The sequence below is a fragment of the Pipra filicauda genome, unplaced genomic scaffold (genome assembly GCF_003945595.2).
Source record: "Pipra filicauda isolate LSUMZ 115617 unplaced genomic scaffold, ASM394559v2 scaffold204_size1372650_pilon, whole genome shotgun sequence".
Classification (NCBI taxonomy): domain Eukaryota; kingdom Metazoa; phylum Chordata; class Aves; order Passeriformes; family Pipridae; genus Pipra; species Pipra filicauda.
In genome coordinates this window covers 117,397-140,424 of record NW_024104315.1, presented here as the reverse complement: position 1 = coordinate 140,424, position 23,028 = coordinate 117,397, and the positions used below count along the sequence as shown (strand labels likewise).

Here is a 23,028-nt window from a genome sequence, read left to right as displayed (position 1 = left end):
CCTCAGCACAGGCAGCATCCTGCTTAATTACAGGGACTTCTCTAATCATCTTTCAGCAGAGACAGAATCATCGCCTGTGAGCAAGTGTAGGTTTCATTTGGCATTTTTACCCTGGATATCAGCAGGTTTGGAGCGAGCAGGGTGGCTCCCCTGGGCAGGAGGGGTGCCTGGGGAGGGCTGGGCACTGCTCCCTCCCAGGGGGCTGCTGCTGGTGGTGCCCAGGGCTGCAGAGCAGCGAGGCAGCCTCCCTGCACATCCCAGGTGAGGCACAGCCCTGGGGACCAGCCAGGGACTGACAGCGAGTCCTGTGTGAAGCAAAACAGGGCCAGTTCACCCCGAGCATCCCTGGATGTACCAGTTTTCCTCCACGGCCCCACCAGCTGCTCTTGGGTCTCTGTTCTGCTGCTCTTTGCTGCGTCAGGCTGGTGAGACAGAATCATCTGCTCAGAGCTCAGCAGCTCCTTTGCTTTGCTTTTACAGGCACGGAATTGATTCCCTGAAGGAAGTTGCCCATCCTGTTGACCAAAGGGTTTGTGCAGCAGTGAAAGATCTCCTTGTGTAGGATGGCACTGAGTCATCTCAGGCCAAGGCAGCAATAAAACTCTCCAAGAGCAGGTCAGCCAGGCATATCAGGGACAAAAGTGGGACAAATTCTTTGGCATAAGTAGACTTTTTCTGGTTGTTCCTTTCTCTGTTAGAATATAAAAGTTACTTGTGGACAGAGCAGCTGTTGACTGGAGCTGTCGGATGGAGGGTGGGACAGAGCAGTGCCCGATGCCTTTCTGTGCTTTAAAACTTTGTGGCTTTGCTGGTAGAATATCAGCAATATTGATTTGATTCATTTAAATGCTGAGGAGTGAGTTAAGAGAAGGATATGCTTTGCCTTGGCCAGGAAGACATTTCGTGTTGGTTTCTGGGAGTGTTGTGAAAGCAGAAATTAGAGTTGTATGATGGATGGCTGGAACTTGAAATATTTGCTTTTCTCTTTAGAGATGTTTCCAGGTGCCTGGATGACCCTGTGCTTAATAAGATAAAGCATGAATATATATATAGTATTTAATATAGGTCTGTGTATACACATATATTTATGTACATACTGTGAGCAATTTAAATGACTTTCAAAGGTGCATTAAGCTAATGCTGTGCTTACAAAAAGAGTTGTCATTGCACTTTAGCAGCACCCATCGATGGCTGAGAGCTGCACCACTCTCTTCCTTGTGCTTGATCCCTGTGCTGATCCTTAATTCAGCCTCCTGACCCAAGAGCAGGAGTCAATACCTCTAATACCAACTTTACATTTTGGGTGCTGCCCTGGTTTTTGCCAGGCTGGGCAATTTCTAAGTGGTCGTGGTGACATTTAAGATTGATAACTGGTGTATGGATTTTTTGGGGACGTTGCACACTGTTAGGAAATGTCACTCTGCAGTTTCAGATGCTCTTCAAAACAGTTATTTAAATACTCTGTCCCTGGACTTTTTGTTTTATTCTGGGGCAAAGCCTCAGAGCTTGGATTGGTCTTATATCAGTAACTGCACAAGTTATGAAATTCTGCAGTGGCAAAGGCAGAAAAGAGGAGATAATTTTTCTCCTGAATAGGCAAGAAGTCTCAAAGCAGAGAAGGGTGTGAAGCATGGAAGGGTCTCGCTGGTAAGGACAGGGGATATTCTCCTTAGGTTTGGCTCAGGAGACCAGCACAGGCAGAGCAGAGCAGCAGGATCTGGTTTCCTTTGTGCTCTGGATATTCCTGGAGCCAAGGAACCCGAGGGGTAGAACAAGGAAAATGTCACATACAGTGAGCAGACAGGGTGGAATATCCCTGCAGTGTTCTAGATGTGCCTCTGGAATGGGCATCCTGCCTGGCAGGGGTACCTGGAGTTGGACTGGGAAGCTTTCTGCTCCCATGGAAAACAGCAAGGCAGAGTTAAGCCTGTGTGAAGAGGGTGGGGGAGATTTCCTGTTTTCAGCATTTTCTTTTCCTAATTGAAAGCAGAACTTGCCCTCATTTCAGAATAAAAGGCATCCCCAATGAGCACCAAGGAAAGGGCTGATAGGAATTATGATGATGATAATTAATTTTCTTAGAAATGTTGTAATTTCAGCATTTCTATAGTGATCATAAGCCAATGCAGGAAAGAATGGGGTTCTTACTGAGGTGTCAGACTGCTGCAAATATATACATTGGCCTTTAAAGGATCAATATTTGTATATAAAATATAAATATGTATTTGTATATACATATATGTTCCTTTAAAATAATAAATAAACCTCCACTGAGCTCCTGCTTCTACATTAAGAAGTCCAAAGCTTTTAACATTAATACTTTTTTTTAATCTTGTTGCTGAAACACGACCCTACTGCCAAACTTTCTGAGCTCAACTAAGCAAAACTTTGCCACTATAGAGTGAATTCTCTGAATAATATTTTAATGCCTGCCACTTTCTTTTACTTTAAAAAAATCAAGTTGATTTTGATGCTGGGACAAGCTGTGGGGGAACCTCCTCCTTTTTAATTTGCATTGAAGAGCAAAAATCCTGAGTGATAGTAGCCTTGTGCTGTTATTTATGGAGGAAAAATATGAAATATAGTTGAAAATCTTGGTAAATAGGTTGAAATCCCCTTGCGAAACACTTTCTGGCTTTTTTGAAAGGAAAAAAATTGAATTATTAGAAAATGTTCCCCGTACTGTGCGTGTGGTAGCCAGTAACACACTTCCTAGAAAAGCCACCAGTGCATTTGAAAGCAAAGGGTTTGTGGTGGATCTGCAGCTGCTTGGAAGTGTGGAGGAGGGAAAAAAGGGGAATTGGGAGAGAAAATCAGCCCTTGGGTCACTTGGGCAGCTCACAGGGGGTACCTGGTGTGTGGTTCCTGCTGTTGGAACCCTCTTTTGCAAGGGAGGAGGAAAAAGATTGGGACAGGAGCCCCCAGCAGGTAGAAGAAACTATGAGATTATCGGCTTTACACTCCAAAGTAAGCCGTAAAAATTATTAAATGAAAGGTTTCTTTAAAGATTGCATAAAGAAATCCCTGGTGTTCTTAAACCCCCGAGGAACATAACAGAAAACAGTATTTTCTATATCCTTTAAATGCTTTATTGCACATAATTTGAAGCCTTTTATTGCTGAGAGCGATTGAGACCGTCTCAGATTTTCTCTCTACTTTAGTTCTGGTAATGTCATTTCTGATTAAACTTATATGGTGGAGTATATTGAACCATGAAATAGTTAAATTTTTTATGAGCACAATAAAAACCCTATTGCTTTTGGGTTTCAAAGTATCAATAGCCTGAGCTGAACAGTCAGACCTAATTACCAGGAAGCAATGATGCAAGAGCTGCCCCTTTTTTTTTTTTTTTTTAGTGTGTTCTTTCCATCTTAGGAATGTACATCCATTTTAAAGCCAAGCCTCCTTCCACTCCCTGGGCTCAGTGATGACGGGGATCTTTGATTTCTTTAAGCTGTTAATTCCTGAGCTGCAATTTGACATATTGACTTCAGCAGCATCACACTTCTGGCTTGGAACCAGGATTTTTGGCTGTTCAGCTCAGTGGCACTTAGTTAATAGTTGCAGAGATGCACAGACAGTTTCATTGGACCAGCTGTAAATCACAGGTAAGATTTGCCTGTATTTATTGCACAGAAAGGCTTTGTTAGAGCTCTGGTTACTACAATTAAAAGGAAAGTATTCTCAAGGAAGCTGTAAAGCAGTTTGGCTTAGGCTGCACCAGTATCAGCCTGGTTTTGAGGGCGGAAAAACAGTGATTTAAAGTTAGAGTGAAGCATCAGGAGGAGACCAGAGGAATAAGGTGCAACTTATGGCGAGATATAAAGTGCAGTGGGGTAGATTTTAAAGGAGGTGGCAGAATTTACAGAAGCTCACTATCCCAGGCACTTGGCAAATGGACTAAAGAAGGCAAATTTTAAGGCTTGCCAGAAGGAAACCCTATATCAGGGGATAGGACTTCAAGTGCTCTGCAAAGGAAATGTAAATAAGGCAATTTAGGGCTAAGAGGACTGTGGGCAAATGAAGTGCAGAGGAACAGCTTCTTGCTGAGGAGTGTGGCTGTGCTGTGTGTGTGGGGAAATATCGAGTATAGGACCACTGGGAGGAATTTGGGACCAGCTGTCATGAGCCCTGGTAAGTTCCTGTGTAAAGGGTTATGAAACTCAGATAATTTATAGAGGTAATTAATTGCCTTTAGCTGCTTTTTGGTGCTTAAACATGTTTAAAAAAATCCTGTACAAGCTAAAAAGTACAATAAAAAGCAGATCCCATAAGCTGGAGGTAGGTGGTGACATTGGTTCCTGAGGTGTCCTGGGATTTGGCTGTGGAAAACGCAGGATCTTTGCTGTTTTCTGTGCAGGGATCACTAAGAGAGAAGAAACTACATGTCTGAAATACAAAATGAAAGTGTGGCAGCTCGTCCTGATGAGTGTGAGGGTTGTGAGAAGTCCTTCTACCAGACAAGGGCATGTGTTTGAGTGTGGGTGGTGCCTGCCCAGATCCAGGTAAATGTGTTCAGTGACGAGACCTTGTGCTTTAGTCTCTGTGCTGAAGAATCAGAGCCCTGTCTAGTTGAGTTACAGACACTAAAATGTATTTGCTGGATGCAGTGTTACTAATTAGTGCTGATAAAACCTTTCCCTTCCAGCTCTTTTAGAGCTCCAGATGTGTTGAAGTGTTGTTTGTCTCAGCCCTGGGTGTGTTTACTGGAGAGGGAGCTGCCCAGGGGATGCTGGGCAGGCACCTTCTGTGCCCTATTCCCTGCAGGGAAACACACTCTGTTGTTGTTTTAAGCTTCAAAAAAGAGAACACCTGGTGTGCCAAGCTCCAAATAAACACATATCGGAGGTAATAGGGAGTAAATATTAAAGGGAAAAACTCTCTGAGATACTTCTCAACAGGTAGATCTGAGTGGACGTGTCACGTTGCACCTGTGATAAGAGATGTTATAAAATTACTCTGCTTTTCTGCAGCTTTCATTTTTATGGATTATTGTGTGAAATATGTGATGAAACTCGACTACCAACCTAGATTTTAATCAGGACCATAGAGTCGAGCCTATCCTATATTGCCATCTTGTAACTTGTCCACAGAATAGAACTGGTGTCCTGCCTGATAAAATCTGCAGCTTCCTGAGTTCTTTACCTGAGTACAATGAAGCAGCTGCAGTTAATAAAAAGCTCTCAGTTGTCCCACAGCTGTCTGGGATTGTTCTTTCAGCAGCACAGAGAGATGACATTGGAAGGAAGGTGAGGGCAGAGCTGCTGAGCTGGGCAGAGTCAGCAACTGCCCTGCACAGAGCTGGAAATATTGCAGGGCTTCCTCACTGGGCTGGAGGAAGAGAGTGGCACGAAGTAAAAGTCAGACCATAAAGCAGGCTGTACAGGCTACACTAATAAAATTTAATATTTAATTTTTTTTAATGAAAAAATGGAATTGAGATTGCTGTGGACTGTGGAATTTGGGCATATTGTGTCGTGTGTGTACTTAAACATGTAACTTCGTTTCTCTTCATAACTTTACAAGTGCACTGACTTGGGCAGAAAGCTTCTATTTTGAGCCAAATAGCTAAACAGGAGATGTGTGAATTACCGTTGAATTAATGTGAATTTATGAATTGTCATGATGCTTTCTCGATGCTGAGTTTATTTTTTTATAACCCTTACACTGTAAAGGTCAACATTTGGTCTGGTTTTACTCAAAATGAAGGACTGGCTTCCAAAAAGATTATTTCAATTTTTTTTTTTTTTTTTTTGAAACTGAACTTAGAAAAACTTAATAAATGTGCGTTAAGGAGCAGAAGGCTCCCCACTGTGGCTCCTCTCCCAGGTGTTTAGCTCAGCTCAGAGGTTTTATGCAGCTGCAGGTTCAGTCACTGGGCACCGGTTTCAAACACAGCTTCTTTTTATCATTTCCATACTGGTCCACCCCTCCCTGGTTTCATAAATAGTTCTGGAAGTATCTCTTTTAAGTTTTTGCAAGTGGGGCATGAGAAGCTAATGAGGTCAGATGGCTGATGAACTTCCCTGCCTATAAATTATGGATTTGAGGAGGTTTGCTGAGGTTGTGTATCTTTAGCTGTGTGTGTGTGTGCTCACCCTCTGCTCTCAGGGGAGGGATGAGGGAGGGTCATTAAACCATAATGGTCTTTAGTGGAGTGGAAGCATCAGAGACAGAGCAGTGACCACATCCCAGAGCGAAGGAACAGGAAACAATTTAAACCCTCTTCAGAGGATGCAAAGGGTAAACACCAATAATGTTGGATATGGTGGAGCCTCAAACGTATCCCAGGAAGGAAAATAGCTGGGGGGTCACAGAAATAAGGAAAACTGGGGTGACACTGTAAAAGCCAAATCTCCTTTGAGCCCTTCCAGCTTCCTCTGGATGAGCAAGAAAGGTAGGAAGGATGGTGTTCCCCAAGGGAGAAATCACCAACTTTATGGAAGTTGGGATTCTAGTCTGTACTGTTTAAAATGAAAATACACTGTGTGGCTGTTTCTTAGGAGCCTAAAACGTCCTGATTATACGAAATGCCTCTTTCCCAGTATCAAATGGAGGCGGTATTTTAAGGTTAAAGACCCACACAAGAGGGTTAACGAGGGTTTTGCATTTTCCAGGCATGTTAACACTGCTGCAGCCTTAAATGTCAATTGATTAAAATATCTTTTAACCTTACATCAATACTAGAGTTTAGTGTGATTCTCCCACAGGAAATCTCTAGAGTGAACTCTGTGCTTGCTGTTAGAGTTTGCTTTGAGACTATTATTGCCTTAAATGCTGTTTTTTTCCATGTATTGCCTAGAAGTTACATGTTTAAAATTGTGCATCATCACAGTGTTTTTTCATTACAAAATCACATCACTATGAGAGCAGCAGCCAGGACTTCAGAAAACATCTATGAAGGATTTTTCCTCTGCTTTCCCTCTGGCACTACAACCAAAATCTTGTCTTTCATACCCATCCAAACCAAATTACACTGGTCTGTCCCCAGGCTGAGGTTGGTGATTGTAGCTGAGCATCATGATAGACTTGCAATGGGTTACTCTCTGCCAATCCTCTAAAAAGAAATCTTTTGAAAAGTATATCAAGGTAAATTCTCTGAATGACTTTGTGAACTAAATTTGGGCCAGTTTGAAGTGTTGGGTTTTTGTTATCTTGGAGACATGTAAAAATATCCATCTTGCCTAAGGGTGGGGAAAGCCTTCTGCTCACTTTCAAATCCGAGTGGCTTGTAAGAAAGTCTCCTGCTGCAGCAAGAACCAAGAGAAGCCAGGAAAGAAAAAGTAATTTAAGGAGCTTTTTGTTCCTAAAACACACTAAAAAGTGCAGTTGTGAAGGCTGAGGGATGTGTTGCAGAGCTCTGGAAGTTCCCTGATAAATTGTCTTTAACACCGAAGTTTGTTCCCTTCTGCTGCACTCTGCTCACTCATCCATCACTGGCACTGCTGCCTCCCATGTCCCAGGCCTGGCAACTGCTGGAAACATCTTTTTTATTATGCTAGAACCAAAAAAAGCCTTTTCCTCCAAATACGCCTGTCGTGTTTCTTACAAATGAATCAGCGGGATGAGAAGTGAATAACCCTGTCTGAGTTAGAGACACAGAAAAGTTACTTGGTCTTGCAGTCCTGTCTCATTTGAAGTACAGTTTTTTGCCTTCCATCAGGACCTAAGATATAAATTTAATTAATTAAGCTTTTTGTCAATTTGTGGCATTATAAACATTTGATGATAGGTTTTTCTTTTCCCAGGATGACAAATTTAATGTGCTTGTGTGTGTTACAGCAGGAATGTGAACATTATAGATGAACTTTTTGTCTTATTTTGAGTTGTTTTGAGTTATCCTTTCCCTCCAGTTCATACAGGATAAGTCAGTTGAGGCTTTATGGTAACATTTCCTGGTTTTCCAGGGAAAGCTTTGGCAGTACAAGATCTCAGTGACAATTCCCTGACAGCAGGACCTGCTTCACTCCTTGGACTCAAAGCTCTGCTCTTGTGCTCCAGGGATGGGCTTGCCTAGCAAGAATTTTCCAGAAGTGCTTTGAGAGGTGGATAAAACAGGGTTTATGAAAAAAAAAAACCAAAACCAAACATAAAGTTTGGGGAGACTCTGTTGGTTGAGCCAAATGTTTTCCTGTCACTGCTCTACGTGGCTGTTCATGGGTTGAGTGTTGACTGTAACAAAACCTCATGGGGCTGTTCAGGCTCCAGGTGTTGTGCAAAGGTTATTTATGGATTTATTTTTTTTTTCAATCTAGAAAACATTTACCCAATTAAATCATCCCTCCTTCTCTGTGCCTGTGCAGGCCCCTCCCTCTCCCTGGTTACCAGGAGATCCCTGCTAATCAAGTTTATTCTTTGAAGCTTGTTGATGTTGTGAATGTTTTCTACTTGGTATGTGGCAAAGCTAATCAATGTGATAATATGAATTCCCAGTAAAGGCTGAAATTCTTATCATTTATCATATTTAAGTTCATTCCATAGAAGTGTGGGCTGAAGGAAACAGAAGTGTTGGAATCCCTCGTGTGGCTTGTACTGCTTGTCCCAGACAGAACATGGTTTGTCACTACAAGGAATTTGGCTTGCTGGGGTTATTAATAAGCTCATGTTGTGGTGCTTAATAAGTGGTACTTAAAGATGAGCTTAGAGGATGGGTCTGGCTCATTTATTTTCTTTATTTTACTGGTTTGGTTGTCCTTCAGTCCATTTGAATCCCCCTGCAGTGCCCAGCAGGTCAGCATTGCCGGGGGCCTCTCCCTCCATGCAAGTGTCCAGGAATATTTGGTATTATTTGATATCACCAGGAATTCACTTCCTTTGTTTGAAACATGTGTTCAGAGCTCAGTTCTGCACTGAGTCCAGCTCTGGGGTCCCCAACATAGGAAGGCCTTGGACCTGCTGGAGCAAATCCAGAGGAGGCCACGGAGCTGCTCCGAGGGCTGGAGCCCCTCTGCTCTGGAGCCAGGCTGGGAGAGCTGGGGGGGTTCACCTGGAGAAGAGAAGGCTCCAGGGAGAGCTGAGAGCCCCTTCCAGGGCCTAAAGGGGCTCCAGGAGAGCTGGAGAGGGACTGGGGACAAGGGATGGAGGGACAGGAGAAGGGGGAATGGTTTCCCACTGCCAGAGGGCAGGGTCAGATGGGATATTGGGCAGGAATTCCTGGCTGTGAGGGTGGGGAGGCCCTGGCAAAGGTTGCCCAGAGAAGCTGTGGCTGCCCCTGGATCCCTGGAAGTGTCCAAGGCCAGGTTGGACAGGGCTTGGAGCAACCTGGGCTGGTGGAAGGTGTCCCTGTCCATGGCAGAGGGTGGCACTGGAGGATCTTTAAGGTCCTTCCCACCCAAGCCAGTCTGGGATTCCGGGACCATTTCGCTTCATCAGAGACGTGACAGTTCACCCAGTCCTGTCTGTCTCTGTGGAGCTGAAGCCACAGGCATGAGAAGATCAGCTCACCAGCCCCCATCACTTATCACAGCCTGTGAAACATCTGCAGTGCTGCTTCCAGGCAAAAGAAAATTTCCTTGATGAAGTTTTTGCAATAAATTTTAAATGTAGGTCAGGATTCATGGAACTTGCCTGAATTTTTAACTGCGTTTAAATTAACCCCGTGTGGGTTTTTTAATAGTTTCTCTGAACTTTCTCAGTTGGCTGAAGGAACATTTCTGTGAAGGAAAATATGGAAACAACCAGTGGTCATGTCTTCATCAGAATAAAATGAAATAGTTTCACAACTGAGTTTAAAGGCAGACAGAGCTCTCTGGAGTTAATTGATCTTTGTGTAGAGTTTAATATTCTAACAAACCTAGAAGTCTGAGGGCTGCTGGGCTTGAGAACTTCTGCAGAAGGGAGCAGACAGAAGGAACAGACAGATAAACTGAGGGGACACTTAAAAGTAGCAACTTTGTAGACTGAAATTAAACATTTTTATATCTCCAGACTCAAAACAATTCAGTTTTGTCATTAACGCTCAATAGCGGTGCCTGCTGTGCTTTTACTGTGATTTTCTTTCTTGTGTGGTGATATAAAAAGAGCAGCAAGAGGAAGATATAATTCTCTTGATTGAAATATTTATTTTTATTTTTTTTTCCTATAACTTCTAGCTTACTTTGGGTATTTCATGGAGTTCCCCTTGATAATGTGACAGTCCTAAAATATATGGGAACGTGATGGTTGTGCCTTTACCTGCTGCTTTAATTAAAATAAAATTAAATAAGAGCTCCTAGAAAAATGTTGGCTAAGGCTAATAATGTGTGTAGTTCTTTCTCAGTGGGTATCCTTTACATAGAATAGATTTAACTGAGTAATTTGATGATGCAGGTATTTATCATTTATTGTTCCTTCCATCCAGTGCCATTTCTATTATTTCCCCTCTCCTCTGTTTCCATGATGGTCTTATCCAAAGCCTGTTGGAACTAACAGGCTTCCATTAGCACCAATGTTCTGTGTGTGTCTGGCCTTAAAATGGGCTGTTTCTGCTCACTGGTTATAGCTACAAGTCATTGCTTTAAGTGTCTTAACAGGAGATAAATTAATTACTACCGTTGTAATTTAAATGGTACAATTTGTTTTATTGCATGCAGTAAATTCTCATCTAGCTCTTCAAAAAATCACTTTAATTTGTGGCAGAGGAGTAGTACCCTGGCAGAATCTGGTTTGTCCTCCTTGTTCCCAGCTGGAGTCTCAAACCACCCCTCTGTTGGATTTGGAATCTCCTGGCAGCTCTGGGGTGGCTTTGGTGCCTCCTCACGCTCCCTTTTCCTGCCCCAACTGTCCCTTTTGACCTTGGTGCCAGGATTCTTCCCTGCTCTCCCAGGTTTCTCTCCTCCTGGGCTGTGTGTCAGCCTCACCTCCTGATTTCTGCCTGCCAGCAGTGTTGTCCTTGGGAGAGTTTCCTTCCCAAGTCCCTTGTGCCCCTGCTGGGTTAGAACTGCTCTTCATCACCTGCTGTTAAACAGCCTGACTTCTAGTCCTGCTTTTAGTCTTGGCTTTATGATAATGACTTAAAAAAGGCTGAACAAGAAAAGCCTCAAACAGCACTAGAGCTGTTAGGGATCCACATCTTCCTTAGGAGTCATTATAGGAAATGATGATGCCAATTCTGGCATGATTAGATTCCAAACTTCATCTGTGATGCTGAAGTGGATGATATTTTCACTCAGACATGCTTTTCATCCTTTTCTCGGTCTAAATGTTCTAATTCCATACTCTGTTTCCTGGTTTTGAACTCTTTTTTATCTTCAATTCAAGATGTTACAAGTTTTTTTTTTTTAAAGGAATTGTCCCAGAAACTCCCAGAAATCACTTAAGAAGTTTTGCCAAATATTGGATGTATTAAATTTGAGTTGACAGCTCCATCTATGCAAAATGAAAAGTGGAAAATATCGCCTATGACTGGAAATGAGCTGGCACATGAAGATAAGATGCAGATAAAGGTTTAAAAGTTGGCAATTAACACTCTAAGAGATTTTTAAAATGGGGTTTAATGGGCAGTAAAAAGGACTAGGACAGTACTTTTATGGGTTTTATGGGATTCAGTATATGGTTGTGCCTGTCTGCAGCCTGGCTGGGAATGAATTCATAGAATCCCAGAGTGGTTTGGGTTGGAAAGGACCTTAAAGCTCATCCTGTTCCACTGCCTGCCATGGGCAGGGACACCTTCCACTAGCCCAGGTTGCTCCAAGCCCCGTCCAACCTGGCCTTGGACACTTCCAGGGATGGGGCAGCCACAGCTTCTCTGGGCAACCTGTGCCAGGGCCTCCCCACCCTCACAGGGAAGAATTCCTGCTGCCTCTTTGGAGAACAGGCTGAATTTGGTGTGAACTCCTCCTTTATTCATGCTGACTCCATCCATGCAAGGTGGGAGAAGAAGCTGCTGTTCAGGGAGGGGCTTAAAATGGGCAAAGGCTTTAAAATCTGAAGGTGGCTGCAGTGTCAGAGAACAATTGTGCATCCAGAACCAGCCTCATGTCCTTCCTGGCTCTTTTCCTTTTCTCCTGTGCCTTCCTCCTGTTGCAGAGGAGGTCTAGGCAGCTCCCCCTGGGACCTGGGCAGGGAGAGCATCTTCCCACAGCTCCTCACAGCCCCACCCCTGGCTCTTCCACTTGTGCAGTGCAGGGGTGCATAGAGCCCTAAGCCAGGGATAACAGGAACACACATTTCTGCTCCTGCCTTTTGAGGCTGTTACACATAAATCAGTGCCTCAGTCAAGTTTGCAAACCTTGTTTCCTTTCATCTGTTGCCTATGACAGGAAAACCAAGGGCTTAATGTGATATCTCAATAAATCCTCGCGCTGCCAGCCAGCCAGTCCTGAAATGCCGTGCAGCTCCCATCGTTTGACATAGTTCTCCACTGCAGAGATGGCTCTTGTTTTGTCTGGCCCTGGGCTTGATTCCTTCAATAATTGATATTCCAGGCTGAAAACAAAGCTGGGAGCAGTGCCCCTTCCTTGGCGTTCCTCCGCCAGCTGCTCGGCGCGTTGCAGCTTGAGAGCCCCTGGCAACGAGGGAGCACACAGCCAGTCTGACTTATTTATTTTCCCTGGCAGGAGCCAATGCTTAGTACAAGGATGTCTTTAAAAAAATACACTCCTGCCACGAAAAATGGCAGAGGCACAAAAAGGCAGTAACATCCCATAATCTGCATAGTCAGTGCAGGCAAACGCCGGCGTGTTTTCAGCTCTAATCAGGGGTCGTAAACACGCAGGGTTTATGTTGTTCTGCTGAAGAATAGCTCCCATAAATCACACACAGAGCAATTTCTCTGTTTTCATTCGGAAGTTTATTTCCTTTTATGTTTGGTAATTAAACCAGGGCTGTGTTGCAGGCTGCAGGAGCAGCAGCAGTGATGACACGGAGGTGTCACCGCAGTCCCTCTGCTCTGCTGCACTGGTTGGTCTGGCAGACACGTGTCCTGTCTCTGGGAAGGGTCACCTCCCCTGGAACAGCCAGGAGCTCCTGCCCTCCCCTTATCTCAGAAGGTTCAGCCACGGCTTTTAAATCACCTTCTGCAGAGATTTGTTGTCTGGACTCCCAGGTGCAAAATCCTGCCTGGCCACAGGCAGGTGGGCTCTCAGTGGCCAAAACCTTTGGCCACCCCAGACAGGCACTTGCTGCTGTGCCCATGGCACTTGTTTGCACCTGCAGGCATCTGCAATCCTGAGATTTTCGAATTGCTAACAAAGTTCTAGTGTACTAAGAGACCAATATGTTTCCTGTTACAGCCTATTTATTCCCTGAATTCCAACGCAGAATAACCCCAAATGACATCACTGCCTGAGCAGCAGTGCTCACTTCTCTTTATACACCAAGCCTCAAAGAATTTGCTGCTTTATCTGAGCTGCAATCAGGTGAGCAGATGCCTCCAGCCTTCAGTGGTCTTCCTTTGGCTGTTTGGTTTGATTTTGGGAGGATTTGCTCTCCCAGTGAGAGAAAAAGCTTTGTGTTCAGGCCATGCTGACCCCAAGCCATTCAGTGAACTGATGTCAGGGTTAAGTTAGCCTGTTCTGTAGGGCCATGGTCAAGTCTAGACCTCCATATCTCTGCTTCCCTGTTAGTTTCCTTGGGGAGAAGCTCAAATTTTTATGAAAATAACAAATTTGGGTGCAAAACCAGACTATATAATAGTAAAATATCACCAACAGGATCTTGACTCAACTGTGTTGTCAGTTTAGAGTTGCAAAGGAAGCAGTGATATCACTGTTTCTGCAGTCAGGAAAATCCCAAAGGATGCTTATGGGGCGTGTTGTGCCTTCACTTGATATCCTGGGTGCGATCCTGGCCTTGCTGCTGGAAATAATCCACTGATAACAGGAGGAAAAGCAGGTTGGGAGTCTGTAAATTCTCTGTTTTGCTGTGTTGTCTCATTGTGTGGGTTCCTGAGTTTCACACCAGCTGAGCTGTTTGGCTTTGCACCACGAGCTGTGGTGAGAAATGGAGCACCCGGAGCTGGCCGTGGGCAGGAGAACTGCTGAGAGCAGCAAGGCTGGAGGCAGGGCCTTCCACCCAGCAAAAATGGGATTTATATGGTGAACAGGACGCCAGGCGAGGCAGAGGAGTGACTGTGAAGGAATCTGTGTGGTCTGGGTTTTCCTCCCTCGCAAGGAAGACAACCTGCGGAGCAGGGAATGCTTTCTGACACCTCCCATCAAACTTTTGTCAGGGCTCATTTGTAGCACAGCACTTAAACCTCCCCGGGCTGGTTTGTGTCTCTTACAGAACAACTGGCAGCCGGAGGCGAGGGCAGAGCAGCCCCAGGGTGGTTTGAGCACACCCAGCAATGCTCCTGGACACGGTGCCAGGAGTGGGTGCAGAGCATCCCCAGCTCCAGCTTTGCACCCCTGTGGGACAGCTGCCAGCTCTGAGCAGCCTGTGAGCTCAGAGATGCAGCATTTTCTTATTTTCACATCCGATATGCAAAGCATTGATGTGTTTTTTTTTCTTTCTTTGCACAGTTCTGGTCTTCCTTACCTGAGCTCTGAGGTCTCCCTGGAACCTCCCCTTCTCCACACTGAACAACCCCAACTCTCTCAATTCCAGGCAATCTTTTAAAGCAAACACTAAACAAGCACATAACAGGGCTATCAAAATGATTGGTGGGGTTTGGTTTTTTTTTTTCCCCTTCCCTAGATGATTTCTGAATTTAACAAAACACTTAAAAACATTTCTAAGTCCAAGCATCTCAATTATCTGGGTTGGAAGCCTTTTGCTGGTAATAGGTGATGAGGGAGTTGTTGTTTTGATAACCTCTATTCCCAGGAACACAGTGAGTGTGAGACTGGCTTCTTACCAGCTTTTCAAAGTTAATAAACTTGCTGGTTGTTTTTATTTTCTAAGTTCTGTTTTCTACTCTTAAAACCCCTCAATTTGTGCCTCTGAAGGAAGGCAGCACATCAGGCAAAACATTGTTCAGAGTGAGTTCTCCCTGTGAAACACCTGTGGAGAAAACTCTCTTCTTGTCTTGGAAATAAAAGGGATTTATTTTGTAATCTCCAGAAGTGAAAAGTAAAACGTCGTTAAGATGCTGATTTTGGAGATTGCCTGGAATTATCTTCAATATTTTCACATCATTTTTTGTCCGCTGGACAAGATAGTGCTCCCTGATAATGTGTGTTTTGGGAATGGGCCTATTCAGAAGTGAATAACTTTGAATGTTACTTATTTATCTCTGTTCAGAGGGTGAAACTGTCTTGATTCATTATCTTGAAGCGCTGACCTGGGGATAAAAGCAACTTCCTTGTCACGCAGAGTCCCGGGAGCCTCGTTTTTTTCGGTGCATCTTTCTGTCAAACGGAGACAGCAATAAATTATCCCTTATTTCTTTAGGAAATTTATGATCAAAAAGTCAGAGGGAGTTTAATGTCCCACTTTGGCTGACAACTTCTTTTTGCAGGCGGTGTTGTGTGCTGGAAAGGGGCTGGGCTGGGTGGGCTGGGCTGGGCATGTGCTCTGCTCTGAATTCAGGTCTCTAATTGGCAGCTTTTGCTATCAGAAAAAAAAAGAAAAAAGTCAAATTGAACACGTAATGGGTTTCACAGACCATTTCCATTGATGGTGGACCAGTGGTGTAGTTTGGAGAGAAGAGCTGGACTTCCTGAATACCAACCCAAATATCTTTTGCTCTTCAAGTTAGTTTGTCTATCCCTAAAACTACTATATTTTAGGGTTTATAATTTATTGCTTGGCTATAGGGGAGAGCCATTCACTTTAATCTACCAAAGTACTGCATTGAAAATGTCACTCGGCGTGAAGTTGGGGATTGTTTTTAAATTGGTGAGTTTTAAGGTAACTGTTCTAGATAATCTTCAGTAAAAGACTCTCTGAAAGAGGGTAAATTCTAATTTGTAGGAAATGCCAGACTGGGAAGTTTCACTGCTTGTAGCTTTTTATTATGATAGTGTCACTCCTTGTTTGAGCAAAGTGCCTCAGAATTTGTGGCACGATGGGCTGGTTCTGTGTTGAGCAAAACTGGCTGTTCTCTGAGAGGTGCTGCCTCAGGTGAGAGTTTTGTCTTATATCCCTTCATGAAAAAGGCAGAATAATACAGAGTAATCCCTAATTAACACCCTTAATTCAGACTTGCCTTTAGCCCCCCAAATCTCCTTCCCTGGAGGTGATTTATGCTTGCACATTATTCAGGTTTCCCAGGGCAGTGCTGGGTTTCCTGGGGGCAAGAGGCAGAGAGTGAGGGTTGGTCGTAAGGGGGTGGTTGGAGTGTCTTAGTTGGTGGCTGGTAATTAAAAATCTTTAATTGTGGTCGTGTTTTGCTGCAGGGGAAAATTGTGCTCTGCTGCATGTGTTCAGAAGGTGAAGGGACATGTCCTGCATTTGGGAATATCCATGTTTGAGATGGATTGCTGCTTCCACAAGGCTGCTCTTAGTAGTGACAAAGGTGTGCAGGGAATGCTGCCACACAGTGAAATATTAAAGGAGTGGGTGCCTGTGATTAAGTGACTATTTTTGGATAATCCAGGCTCTCTAAGCAGGTTTTAAGCTGTGGCATTAGGTTCTGCATGAAAATAAAGTGGGTTTGGTTCTTCTAGTTGCTTCTAGGCTGACAAATCAGAAAGGGATGGTGTCATTAATAATTATTTCTATGTGTCTTTAATTATATCAGCAAAAAATACTCTCCCTGTGTGCCCCACAACTAACAGAGCTGCCCCACAACCAGTTTTTTGGGGGATATGTACTATGAGCATAAGTTTAGGGAGCGCTTACATCAATAAAACTTCAGTGGAAGAAGCTGTATTTAAACTCCAGTTTAAATAATTCATGCAGTGGGCACTTCCTGAGTTGTTCCATCAACAATCTTTGCTAATATTGTTAGAATTCGATTTGTCTTAATCTGATGGATGCAATCCTTGCTTCCCTTGCATCCCCCTGGGGTGAGGCCCAAGCTGTGGCAGGTGTGGGATGACAAGGAGGAGGCTCAGGCTCAGATCACACCAAAGACCCACCAGCCTGACAAATATAAATGACTGGAGCGAGTTGGGAACTTGCATCTGTTGAGGTGCTGTGACTTCCCTGATGCAGTGAAATGAAATCTCTATCTGGTGGATGTGAATAAATGCCCAAAGGGGGAAAACACAATGTGAAAACTGACATTGTTTCCTCCGTCTTTTTCTTAGATAATTAATTTTTTGAAGTGTTTCCTTCTCATTTATCATGGGCACGTCTCAGGAACATGCTGTGTGTGTGTCATTGTTTTATCAGGCACAAAGTGCCTGTATATATTTAGTAATGTGGGAATTGTGTGTAAGTGCAACTCCAGGAGGGATCATTTCAGCAAAGAAGCTGGAGATGGATCAGGATCTGACAGATGTGCTTGTGAGAGTGAGGAGAGCTCAGTGAGATGCCACCAGCACGTGCCCACTGCCCTTCATCTCCCTGAGCCTTCAAATTCCCTTCTTTTCTCCTCCTTGCACAAAAAGGAGGGCTAATATTTATCTTGGGACTTAGAACAACAACTCCCACAACAACAACAACAACAACAAAAAAATCTGTCTTTTGAGTGCTGCAAAAACTCAGCACATCAAAAAAGGATTGCTGGAAAGGTTTGCACTTTTGGGGCCACATCTTTTGGGCACCTTCTATTTTTGGAGGTTCAGCTTTTCAGGTCACTGACTCCGTCTGCTGAAGAGGGTCTGTGCCTCTCCCAGCACACAGGCCTGGATTCAGCAGAGTATTAAGAGCTGGATCTGGGTTACAAACCTGAGGTTTTGCTGAATCTGGGCCACGACTGGTGTTCAGGAGGTGGGAGCTGCCCATGCCTGGGATGCTGCCCCTCTGGAATAGCACTGTTTAATTCCTTTCACAGATCAAGCAATTTTCTTTGATTTAGGAAAAAATACAAACCCTTGTTTGCCTGTTACATGACAAGAAACCTTGTTGTTTTTCCCCCTGACTGAAGCTGAACAGCTTCTTTAACCTTCATTTACAGAAGCTGGCTCCGTGCTCCAATTCAGTGCACCAGTCTGAGTGACTTCTAATTCCCAGAGGCTCAAGGTTATCCTTATTCCAGTTTTGAATCAGATGGGGAGTGACCTCACCTTGCAACCAGCCACAACAGGACTGGAGAATCCCAGGGTTTGGAATTCTCTCCATCCCCTTCCAAATATTGGTGTTTCTGAAAGCAAAACACACACTGTTTCTGTCCTCAATATCCAGACTCCAATTTAGCTTATAAATTGCCTGGGAACATCAGGAGTGGGTTGTGTTTGGAGAGATGGGAATGGATAATAGTGTTTTGGTGTAGGTTTTCAGACATCTTTTTAGTATTGTTACTGTGGCTTGGCCTTTTCTCCGAGGTAACAAGTGACAGGACGAGGGGAAATGGCCTCAAGTTGCCCCAGGAGAGGTTCAGATTGGATATGAGGAAAAATTTCTTCACTGAGGGAGTGGTGAAGCATTGGAACAGGCTGCCCAGGGAGGTGGTGGGGTCACCATCCCTGGAAATGTTCAAAAATTGAGTCGATGTGGCACTTCTTGATATGGTTGGTGGGCATGGTGGTGTCAGTCAAAGGTTGCACTTGATGATCTTGGAGGTCTTTACCAACCTTAATGATTCTACTAAGACTCATGAAGCACCTCCTGACCACATCTTTGATGGATATAGATCTTCTTGTATGTGTGCATTAGGAAAAATATCTTCACCTTAGGAAAAAGAGGTTTTGTTGAACCCTAGGAAACTTTCTGTGGCTTTTTTTCTACCATTTTTTTTTTTCTTGTGTTGATGAGTGGAATTTGAGTTTATATTAAACCTTTGTGCTCAGCTTTTGCTGGGTCAAGTATTTTTAGACTTGACCTGCAAAAGGCATCCAGTGTAAGTGTTCTTGCCTGCATTTGCCATATGCCCTTTTCCTTAAACACCCCAACAGTTCATGGCACTCAGTGCTCTGGTCTGGGTGACAAGGTGGGGGTCAGTCAAAGGTTGGACTTGATCTTGGGGGTCTTTCCCAACCTCTGATTTTGTGCTCTCAGGAGCTGAACAGCCCCACGTTCCACGTAACCCAAAGCTCTGCTCTCCCTTCTGAGCCTAAAAATTATTTTTATGCTTCTGTGCTCCTGTTTGAAAAGCTTGGTAGTTTGTGGAGGTTTTTGGCCCCGTGAATTGCTGTCAGTGTTGAGGAAGGCAGTGAATCCCCCTCAAGTGTTTGCTCTTGCCCTGTGGCAGCCGCAGGGTCGGCACCACCTTAAATCTCCCAACTCCCACATTAGTGCCGAGTGTTCTGGGCTCACCCTGAGCTCTTCCTTTGCTGAGGTGATTAAAAGATGCCTGTTGCTGTCTGGATGTGCAGCATGCTTCATTAGCAGTGATTTATTTGGGAGCTGAGTGGAGTTGGCACTCTGCAGCACACCAACGAGCAGCAGGAGAAGGGGACGTGATTCCTGAGTTTTGTTTCTTGCTGCTGCTGCAAAGCTTGGGGGTCTTGGGTGTGTTTTGCAAGTTTTCCTTCGGAATATTCACTAAACTGTGAGTTCATAGAATGCAAATTTATCTACAAAGTATTTTTCACGTTCTGAATGCATCCACATACCTTAGCTTAGGATTTGAATTTCTATTTTGAGGTGTTGTTTTTTTTTTCAGAACTACTAATTATTAAACACCCCAGTGAAATTACTGACAGAGCCATGCCCACTAAATCAGAAAAATTCCCCACAAATATTTGTGCTGCACACATTTTTCTCCCTCCCACCCGACTGCAGTCAGAGCTCTGAGAGTCAACTTTCTTCACCAGAATCCAATTAGGAACAAAGGTGCCTTTCAAAAGCACTTGCAATGGCTGCACTGACAAAAAGGAAGTTAAAAAGACATTTGCACGTGTGTGTTGGCACTGGGTTTTCTAATGGGCTGCACTTCCAAACTGAAGCACAGCAATCTCATTTTCATCTCGGAAAAAATAGCCTGTGTAGTGCTGAAACTATCTGTGCTTCCTTCTGGAAATAAAATACTAAACTTTGCAAGTTTTCAGGCCTCATATTCCCCTTCAGAAGCAGCACAAACTCCCTTGGGATTTTATAGGCAGAAAACATTCAGGGATGGGAAGGATCTTTTCAATTATCTGTCTTTTGCTCAGGCACAAATGTTGCCTTTCCCAAAGTCGTTGCCATAAAAAGTCAATGTGTTTGAACAGTTTTTACAGCTCTGAACAAAGGCCCTGCTGACATGAATAGCAGTGATGTTTACAGGCAAACTTCCTGAGAATTGGACTCATTCACATGTGAAATAGGAACTACCACGAGAAATGGAAATGCAGCCAGAGCTTGAAAACCCCCTTATTTTAACCTTAGGAAAATATTTTTAATGATGATCATCTAATTTACTTTTCACTGCTTTTTGTGCTAAGACAGGTTTCATTTCTCTTTGGGAAAACTTTCTGTAACGTGTTGGTCTGTGTTAGACCCCAGGTACCTGGCATTTTTTCTTTGAAGCACGTGCATGACCATCCAGTGTCTGCTGGTTCTCTGGAGTAATTGTTGAATAACTAAATAACAGGAAAGGCTTTGAGCTTTTACACTGGACTTAAATATGCTGAGTACTGGAAATGTGTATTTATTTCTTGCCCAGAGAAGCTGTGGCTGCCCCTGGATCCTGGAAGTGCCCAAGGCCAGGTTGGACGGGGCTTGGAGCAACCTGGGCTGGTGGGAGGTGTCCCTGCCCAGGGCAGGGGGTGGCACTGGATGGGCTTTGAGGTCCCTTCCAACCCAAACCACCCTGTGATTCTGATTCTAAGATTTTTATGATTCGTCTCCAAGCCTCTGGAAGCACCACCCTCAAAGCCCGTGGAATAAATAGAGGGATTTTGCTTGACTTTGCTCAGATCTGGAGGTTTATATGTTAAGGTTTTTTAAGCAAGAGTCAGATATAATACTCTCCTGCCTGCAGACAGAGCTGGGTGCTGTTGTTGTTAATCCCCAGGGGTGATTTTGGTGGGCCCTGTGGCACATGGGCAGCTCACAGTGGGGTCTGAGGGTGCTTCCCATGGGCTCCTGGCAGCAGGTTCAGTTGATAAGTGCTCTACCTCTTGTGCTTTTAATTAGGGATCAAAGGCTCTGAGCAATTGCTCTGTTTCAGCAGCTGGTTGCACAGAGTGAGGAGAATAATTGTAAAGTATCTCCTTGCAGGGTAATGAAGAGAAGCTTTAGAAGTGACACCATGGGTTTATTGATGGGCATAATTCGTGGGAAAACGAGAACAGGAAAGAATTTCAGCAGCTGCTGGTGAATACAGGATTTATCTCAAATTTCACCTCAGCTGATGTAGAACCAAGAGCAACTTGCTTTGGCAGAAATCTCTTGTGGAGGTGCTGTTGTAACCAATAGAATTTGGTTGGACTCGATGATCTCAGAGGTCTTTTCCAACCTAAATGATTCTGTGAATTTGGTACTTAGAGGAAAAACAGGATTTGTCCATTATATGGGGTAAAAAAGTACATTTCCTGAGTTCACAGAGTGTAACTGCTTAACCATGTCAATCAGTAGAAAGGTCTGGGATGACATTTTCCTCCTCAAATTAATAATTAATACTCTAATCATTCCCCTAAGTTATTAGTTTTCATTGATTGGTCCTTCCTGCTGACCCCCAGCAAGGCTCATCAGTCTGTGTGAGAACAGATGAATATGTGCAATTAATCTCTACCCCTTTCAAAGCTGCACCTTCAGATCAGATTCTTAGTCTTGTCAGTGCATTGAACCTGACTTTATTAGAAGAATCTCACCAATTTTAGCTCACAAAAGCAGGCAGAGCCCTCTCATGATACCCCTTCACATGGTATTAGTCGTGCAGTTTGTCTTGGAAGCACAAAGGTTCCTTAAACTTCCAGCCTTCAGTGGGATGAATAAATTATAAGAATGTGTGTCTGACTTGATTTATTTATTTTTAATATTTAAATACCTGCTCTGGAAAAGGTTCCTTTCATAAAAGAAGGCATTTCCCCCCCTCCCCCCCCCTTGGGTTGCTTGGAGGGGGATGGTGGTACTTTGCAGAGAAGGTCTCGAATTGCCTGCTTACAAATTCTATTTATAAGTTGTAACAGAGTGTGAGGAGAAGATTGGTTTTTACCTGGAGATGTTTTTAGGTTGATTTTTAAAAAGAATTTTAGAGCAGTGAGGATGGGGGAGAAATGGGAAAAACATCCCCCTTCCCTGAGCAGTGTGGGAACATTTCCTATGATGTGCTGTCTTGTAGAGATGATGCTTTTTCCATACTGGATGATGTTTGTAGAGAAAAATTGGAGTAATTCTCATAAAGTTAGAGAATTACTCTAATTTTTCTCTTAACTTGATCTACAGAGCTCACTAATTACACCAGATTGCCCCAGAGAGGCAGGGAGTAAATCTGCTGATTGCAAAATTGAGAGGCACAAGAAATCTCACAACACCCAAGCAGAAGATGCAGACATGGGTTACAATTCTTAACCCTCCTCTGGCACCCAGACCACTTGGATGGTAACAAATCACTCCTCAGATCGATTTTAAATTAAATATTGGAGAATGTTTCTTTGTTGCATTCCACTTGCACCTTTCCTGGAAAGGAAAAACAAACTGGAAAAAAACCAGAAGGAGCAGCAATCCTAACTCTCCTGGGAATCTCTCTTTTCTCTTGCAGACTAAAGGTGGCCTAAAATTTCCCAGGAGCCCCATTCTCTGCTGGAATTAGTGGACTGGTCTCCTCTGAGCTGGGCAGCTGAAGATGAGGTTGCTGTGGGAGCTGCTGGTGCTGCAGTCGCTCATGGTGTGCCTTGCAGGTGAGGGGTCGCCTTTAAACTTTGGATTTAAGAACCCCAGTGCGTTCCACACTGGTGGGATGTGTCTGCCAGGGATAAAAGGGCAAAACAAGGCCCTGTTTCACAGCCAGTGTTGTGGGATGTGCTCAGTGGATCGAGCTGATGCTCCTTCTCCCGGGGATCAGTGTCTCTCATCCCAAGTACAACCTTTCAAAGGACTGCTCTGCCCCTTTCTGCTTGAAAGTTGCTGTTGATGGAAGTTGTTTTCCTGTGTTCTGTGTTAAGTGTTTTCACTGCTCAATTAAACCTTTGTGGA

At 44.0% G+C, this 23,028-nt stretch overlaps 1 protein-coding gene across 1 annotated transcript in view; it reads left to right on the top strand.

Moving 5' to 3' along the window:
- Positions 1-23,028, top strand: part of LOC113999997 (contactin-4-like) — a 234,158-nt gene that overhangs the window by 124,432 nt on the left and 86,698 nt on the right. Inside the window, exon 3 of the mRNA XM_039380823.1 lies at positions 22,595-22,733. Within this exon, the coding sequence (XP_039236757.1) occupies positions 22,679-22,733 (55 nt within the window). The 5' untranslated portion in view covers positions 22,595-22,678. The remainder of the gene's footprint in view (positions 1-22,594; positions 22,734-23,028) is intronic.